This window comes from Amphiura filiformis, chromosome 15 (genome assembly GCF_039555335.1).
Source record: "Amphiura filiformis chromosome 15, Afil_fr2py, whole genome shotgun sequence".
Lineage (NCBI taxonomy): Eukaryota > Metazoa > Echinodermata > Ophiuroidea > Amphilepidida > Amphiuridae > Amphiura > Amphiura filiformis.
Genome location: NC_092642.1, coordinates 40637425 through 40645549, shown reverse-complemented (window position 1 = coordinate 40645549; position 8125 = coordinate 40637425). Strand labels below are relative to the sequence as shown.

Here is an 8125-nt window from a genome sequence, read left to right as displayed (position 1 = left end):
CTCATAATTCTGTCTTTATGTATTCCGTAAAAGAGTTGCCCGCTCCATGCAAACTATTATTATAGTATTATTTTTCTGTGTAATCTGGCATATCCGTAATTACGGTAACCAAGACATCTGAATAGAATAACCTTTTCTATAAACATACAAAATCAGTGAAATATTTTCTGAAAAATTAATAATATTTAATTTTTTTGAGCATTTTCCTTTATCTTGTCTTTTAGTCATTTTCATTTTAATCATTATATTTTTTTAATGTATACGTAACTAATTTAGTCGTGTTCAGATGGTAAAATAGAATTATCGGCGCACTCGAGAATTGCGATTCCGTGTCATGACTCTATCAAAGTCTATGTAATCCACGAATTTTGCGATATCTCAGTCTGATGACGCGATGACGTCAGCTTTTTATTTTTCCTTTAGGAAAAAGGCGTGATGATCAGGCCTTATTGGTCTTCTAGTGTTTCACCTGTTTAAAACTTTGTTTTATATATTTATTGTTGTCCAATTGCTCTCTATGTTCATATTGATGAAAAAGTCCATGCCTGCCATCCTCTGTCGTAGTACTTAAACAACTCGTCATTAAACATCCTCTTGCGTCAGCGGTAAGCAATTCAGATTGCTAGTTAATTTGTACAGAGGACAGTGAAACCAGAGAGAATTAAATAGTCGATGAGTACGAACGGTGAGCAGTATACAAAGACATCTCACATTTGAATCGTCGTAAAATGTAAATAAATGGAATAAAAATGGTCAATGTCGTCTGATATTTGATATGCTCATGGGATGAAGAAACAAAATCGGAACAAGAACCGAATCTTACATTTGTGGAAATATAACAAGGAATTTATAGTCAGCGACAGTCATGGTGCAAAATGGATCCGTATTTTCTCCTGTATTTGGGACATCAACAGATGTTTCTGGGAAACACAATACCACACTGGTTACAGATGTGATGTATACTGGAACAACATGGGTAACGGAATACGGAAATCAAACTGTTAATACAACTGAATGTCCAATATTTGTACAGAAAGTACATATTTTGCCTAATCCTTGGGATGATGCCACATGGATACTTACAAGTGCTTTTGTCATCTTTACTATGCAGTCTGGTAGGTCTAACTATGCTCTATAATTTTTATACTGTTGTAAGATATTCGCGGAGAAATTCCAGAAGTTTATTTTTGCCTCTTTTGCTTGCGATCCCTTTACATAATACATTAGGTAAGGGTAAGCTTAACTATAATAAACAACCTGGCCAATTCAAGAGATAGTGTCGGTACGTAACTCGAAATCGACGGGGTAGGGAAGCACTCGGAAGTACCAAGGAGGATTAATTGTCGGATTTTAACCAAAAATCCCGTTTTGGTACTCACTACAAGCGAAATTTAGTTGCTCTAAATGCAAAATCGGTAGAGATATAATAAAGAAATTATATATTAACCAAAATCCTTACATAACATTTCCCATAGGAATGGGTACGGAGTCTGCGACTCTGGGGCACACACCGTCGAGCAATAATTGAAGAGCCACCCTCCTCCTCTTTTCGTCAATCTTAAACCGCTCATACTTCTTGATAGTAACATAACACTTTACATGTATATTGCCAAACCACGGTATGTCGCCAAACCATTAAGGGCAACATTTAATATTCTGAACAGCCTGTATATATCACAAATCAAACGCCACTCGTGTTAACAAATATTCTTTACGTTAATAATAAGTTGGAATTGACTTTTAAAGAATTGAAAGTGTAAATAAAGATCATCATAATTATATAAATGTTCTGTCACATCTATATGGGATCATTTTGCATCTAGCCATGAAGGAATGATAGTTTTTAAAATATCGCTTACAATTTTAAACCAAATAACCTAGAAACCATCAGAGCTAACAACATCGGCTGATGACGCGGAAGCGTCTCCGGTAAGCGAAAGAAATAAGTAGTGTAGAAGTTTAATTTAAATCATTCAGCAAATATAAAACGTTTCTACCAGAAAGCTTATATGCATGCACTTGCCCTTTAAAAATGTTCTACAATGCGATGTAAAATGTGTAATCCGATATGTCGGCGTTTATAAAAACCCAAAACTAAATGTTATACTACAATATGCTTGTTTTATTCTTGATCATCGACAGCGTAACTGTATCGATTTTATCATTAGTTATTATAAATACATATTAACTAGTAGTAACGTAAATCATATTTAAATCTATCCATGGTGACTTCCAGAAAAATACAGATTTATTGTTGTCGTGCTGCAACCTACGATTCCATTAACAAGTGACTTGACAAACCCGTTAGCATAGTTATCTTTACACTTCTCGGGGCTCCCTGGTCAAACAGATTGTTTGCTTTGTTATGTATCAGTGCAGTATTATGTACATTGTCATAGTGCCTCACATATTTCAAATGTCGTGCAAAGATATCAATTAAATTATCTGATAATTTGATTAAAATGAAACAAAACAATATTGTATTGTCTCTCCAACAATCAACACCGCCTATTTAACATAATTCAAAACCCCACATTTACTTATAAACTAAATTATATGGTTTCTATACTCATATAAGCTTAATTTTGAAAAACCTGAATATGAAAGCTGTATTAACTTTTAAAAAATGGCAGCCTGCATAAGCCTTATAAGATATGACATTAAAGTTCCCATTAATGCAGTTCATTATCTATTAATAAATAAACATAAGAAAATGGTGATAATGGTGATATTTTAGCCTATACGCGTGATTTTCAATTGTGTCGCGTCTGTGATTTTAATGTCACTGTTATTAGGATATATATTCAAAATAAGGAAGCAGAGACAATTTCATTTGTCTGATGTTTGAAAAAATCAAACAAAAATTATAATAGCATTAGAAGTACTGTCTTACCATTTGTCTTTTTTTCATCATTCTTTTCACTTAAATGATTCAAGAGTAAGAGTAAAGATATGTTATTTTATTTTCCTGCATTAAAACAAAAATAGCATCTGTTTCTTACCATTAGTCTTTTACCACATGTATTCTATTAATACTGACTTTGAAAGTACATTCCATCTTATCACTATTTTCTCGTAAAAGTTTTCAAAGATATATTTAAAATAACTGCGAAATGAAATTGATTTCTTGTACTTTTGAATAATTTTAAAACCATCCACTGGTATTAAAAGAATCGATCAACGTTAGTAGCTATAATTTAGAGATGATTTAAAGAGCTAAAAGCGAATTTAAAATAAATTTTAAAATGATCAATTACTTAATGTGTGTATTTACCCTTATTTATATTTGTAAAGCCGTCACTTGCACGAGTTAAACTATCAGTAATTGGTTTTCAACTCGTCCATCCGTCAAATTTCATAAAGCACTTTATTTCTGTATTGATATTATTTGTCTCTATATCTGGTCAAAATTACAATTTTGAGCCTTTGTTGTAATTGTTGGAAAATTCTAGCAACCTATTCCCATGAATATACAAATGTATAAAAAGAATGAATAATCATAAATAAAAGGGGAATATACAAAATACGAACAATCAAATTGGTTGTCAACTTGTCCATCCGTCAAATTTCATAAAGCACTTTATTTCTGTATTGATATTATTTGTCTCTATATCTGGTCAAATTTTATAGCAAAACATAATAAATTACAGTTTTGAGCCTTTGTTGCAATTGTTGGAAAATTCTAGCAACCTATTCCCATGAATATACAAATGTATAAAGAAAAAAATGAATAATCATCTATAAAAGGGGAATATACAAAATACGAACAATCAAATTGGTTGTCAACTTGTCCATCCGTCAAATTTCATAAAGCACTTTATTTCTGTATTGATATTATTTGTCTCTATATCTGGTCAAATTTTATAGCAAAACATAATAAATTACAGTTTTGAGCCTTTGTTGCAATTGTTGGAATATTCTAGCAACCTATTCCCATGAATATACAAATGTATAAAGAAAAGAATGAATAATCATCTATAAAAGGGGAATATACAAAATCCGAACAATCAAATTGGTTGTCAACTTGTCCATCCGTCAAATTTCATGAAGCACTTTATTTCTGTATTGATATTATTTGTCTCTATATCTGGTCAAAATTACAATTTTGAGCCTTTGTTGTAATTGTTGGAAAATTCTAGCAACCTATTCCCATGAATATACAAATGTATAAAGAAAAGAATGAATAATCATCTATAAAAGGGGAATATACAAAATCCGAACAATCAAATTGGTTGTCAAGTTGTCCATCAGTCAAATTTCATAAAGCACTTTATTTCTGTATTGATATTATTTGTCTCTATATCTGGTCAAAATTACAATTTTGAGCCTTTGTTGTAATTGTTGGAAAATTCTAGCAACCTATTCCCATGAATATACAAATGTATAAAAAGAATGAATAATCATAAAGAAAAGAGGGAATATACAAAATACGAACAATCAAATTGGTTGTCAACTTGTCCATCCGTCAAATTTCATAAAGCACTTTATTTCTGTATTGATATTATTTGTCTCTATATCTGGTCAAATTTTATAGCAAAACATAATAAATTACAGTTTTGAGCCTTTGTTGCAATTGTTGGAAAATTCTAGCAAACTATTCCCATGAATATACAAATGTATAAAGAAAAGAATGAATAATCATCTATAAAAGGGGAATATACAAAATCCGAACAATCAAATTGGTTGTCAACTTGTCCATCCGTCAAATTTCATAAAGCACTTTATTTCTGTATTGATATTATTTGTCTCTATATCTGGTCAAAATTACAATTTTGAGCCTTTGTTGTAATTGTTGGAAAATTCTAGCAACCTATTCCCATGAATATACAAATGTATAAAAAGAATGAATAATCATAAATAAAAGAGGAATATACAAAATACGAACAATCAAATTGGTTGTCAACTTGTCCATCCGTCAAATTTCATAAAGCACTTTATTTCTGTATTGATATTATTTGTCGCTATATCTGGACAAATTTTATAGCAAAACATATAAATTACAGTTTTGAGCCTTTGTTGCAATTGTTGGAAAATTCTAGCAACCTATTCCCATGAATATACAAATGTATAAAGAAAAGAATGAATAATCATCTATATAAGGGGACTATACACACCCCGAACAATCAAATTGGTTGTCAACTTGTCCATCCGTCAAATTTCATAAAGCACTTTATTTCTGTATTGATATTATTTGTCTCTATATCTGGTCAAATTTTATAGCAAAACATAATAAATTACAGTTTTGAGCCTTTGTTGCAATTGTTGGAAAATTCTAGCAACCTATTCCCATGAATATACAAAAGAAAAGAATGAATAATCATCTACGGACAAAATACGGACAATTAAGAGCGTTAGTGGTACTAGCAAAGACACAATAAGTGGCCAAGGCTGTTAGGGATCCGTCAGTATAGCAGGTGGTGGCCGCATTGCATTCTCTAAATTCAGTAAATATTCATCGTCAACCGTGTAATTGAATGGGATTATTTTGAAATTTTAAAACGCTTGAAATATCACAAACAAATAGGCCTATGTTGATAAATAATATAAATACAAGCTAAAACCGTTGGGGTTCGATAATGAACCCCACAAAACTAACCGACTAGGCCCCCTATATTGGAAAATGCCATACGGCCGGGTAGTTTCACAAGTTGCCGGCTCGATCATGTCATCCGCCGCCTGGTCAGTAGTTTTAATTGGAATAATAATGTTGGTAGAAACACGACTTATTGTGTGTGTCTTGTTTTGTTGTTGTTGTTTTATATATTAAGGGCAAACGGGAAACACAAAATGACAAATGATGAAATGTGAAGAGAAAATGGGTAGCAAGAACATATATATTGAGCGAATTTCGAGGGTAGGCGCACAAAAAGAAAATTCACCCCTAATTTTTGAATTTCTGATACACCCCCCCCCCCCCTATTTAAAAATATTGATCGTTCCCTAATTTTCCGGGTTTAATTATGTTTAAAACGTTTCTCAGAATGTATGGCAAAGTGGTGCATGAATTTTTAATAAGCTACATTGCTATACGTGTAGCGTCTGATATTAATGGTTTCCTGCCGATTCTATAGCCATGGTTATTAGTCCCAGTTTTATCCTTTATTTCCTTAAATTATTGATCATTTTGACAATTATGAAGGCGGTGAGACAATTCAAAGATAGATTGCTCGAATGATTTGAATCAATTTCGCAACAATTTATACCGTCATGAATTATTAATCAGTCTCTTGGTGGATTCATTTCTGCTAAAAGAACTAGTGGAAATTCAAAATGAGAATTCGTGTAAAACCGATGAGAATTGTACAAAACTATAAGAAAAGAATTTTTTTTTTTTTCTATGAAATTATCTCATCCAAATGAATGATTTATACTAATGAACGGGTCAACAGCCTGTCACATTGTTTTATCGTGTTACATTTTCTCACTTAAAACAATGTTTTAAATCTAAACGTTTTACAAAACTTATTCAAATATTTATTCGTGTAATGATCAGCTATTTTTGACGCATGTTGGGTATTAGGTCTTTCCACTGAGGGTCTATGTCTAAATAATGGAATTTAAAAGCTAGCAAAGGCTCGAACAGTATAGGAAATGGAGAGATCACTATGCAATGAATTCATAGTTTCCTCTTGGAGATCTTGAGAAGGGGACGAGGTCACAGTTCATTATTCATTATTTGGCATCATTTCATTATTTGCTATTTGTAGTGGGTTATATATGGATTCAAACAATAAAACATGTTCCAAATTAATTTCTGCGGCATATCATAGGTTCATTTTGCTCATATTATGAAATCAAAATCTTTTTAAATAAGTTACTATTATTGCAAGCGCATCTAAAAATGTTCCAGAAAGAGACGAGGGATTCTAAAATGTCCATTATTTAGCACATGCTCTATCCCTACTGCTGCAAAACACTGCTAAAATGCGTACAAGAATGACACAAACATAACTGACAAGAAAACAATTTCAAAATAACATCAAATAACATCAAATTGAGATTTGAATGAAAATAATGAAAGTTTTGGCCAGTTTTGAAAAGTTTATGTTACCAATCCGCGCGAACCGTGCGAAAATTTTTGTCATATTTATGATATTAAAGCTAAAATGGTGGAATGTTGTGCAACAGTAGCACTTTTAAGGCTAAAATGGCCAAATATTCGGTTAATTTAGTCAGAAACCTATACATGCGTCAACATGTAGGGGTGATTGTATGGACCATCCCTTGTCAAAATATTGGAGATTTATCCATACCTGGGATTGCTTACATTTGAGGCTTAAATATTACCGTGTAGGGCGTTCTAAGTAGTGGTTGAAGGTGTAGGGTGATGTGCCACGACGATGTTTGTATATCGATGGGTTGGTTTTCAGTTATGACCAATGCCCAATTTGGGTGCATTTTCTGAAAAAAATTGATGGCAAAACAGCACAGTAGGTCAGAAAGTCATCATCCGAAAGCCTGCGCGGCACATCCACTAAATATTTCGAAGAACTCCCACGTTCACCCGTTACTGTACGCCTAAGTTATAATCATTCGTTGCTCAATTTTATGCCATTAAACCTGTTCATACAAAGCCATGGTACGCTTCTTATCCCGTGAACGGAAATATTTGTTGGTGATATCCTTTTATAACGGAAATGTTTGGACTAGAAAACAAGCTCAGTACCTTTCCACGGCTTGTTTAACACGAAGGCCAAACTATGATATTCTTTAAATAATTTTGCTGTAGTAATAATAGCTGTAACTATTTTTGTGATCAAAATAATAATTGTATTTAGGATGTTTCAGTGTTCGGGGTGTGTGTGTATGTGTATCCCGCACGCCCTGTACGTACTGTGCATACGTGTTCGACTAATATTTCCATCGTCATCAAATCTCGGATTTTGACAAAACTACAGAACCTAAAGTCTTGATTTTTGCAGAGTATCTTTATTGACTAAAGTACATTACAATCGTGTAAAAACCAGAATTTAAAATTTTTTTGAGGGCGTTCTCCTCAGCAAATGTTATAATATGGCTTTAACAGGTGGTTATTCCTAATAAAGATTGACTACAAAACCCTTTATATCATAGAATGAAGATGGTGTTTAAATATAAAAAGCGTCTCCCTGGACTAATGTAAGAC

At 32.5% G+C, this 8125-nt stretch overlaps 1 protein-coding gene across 1 annotated transcript in view; it reads left to right on the top strand.

Moving 5' to 3' along the window:
• The first annotated feature begins 865 nt into the window (after positions 1–865).
• Positions 866–8125, top strand: part of LOC140170955 (putative ammonium transporter 2) — a 65715-nt gene continuing 58455 nt past the window's right edge. Inside the window, exon 1 of the mRNA XM_072194148.1 lies at positions 866–1115. Within this exon, the coding sequence (XP_072050249.1) occupies positions 866–1115 (250 nt within the window). The remainder of the gene's footprint in view (positions 1116–8125) is intronic.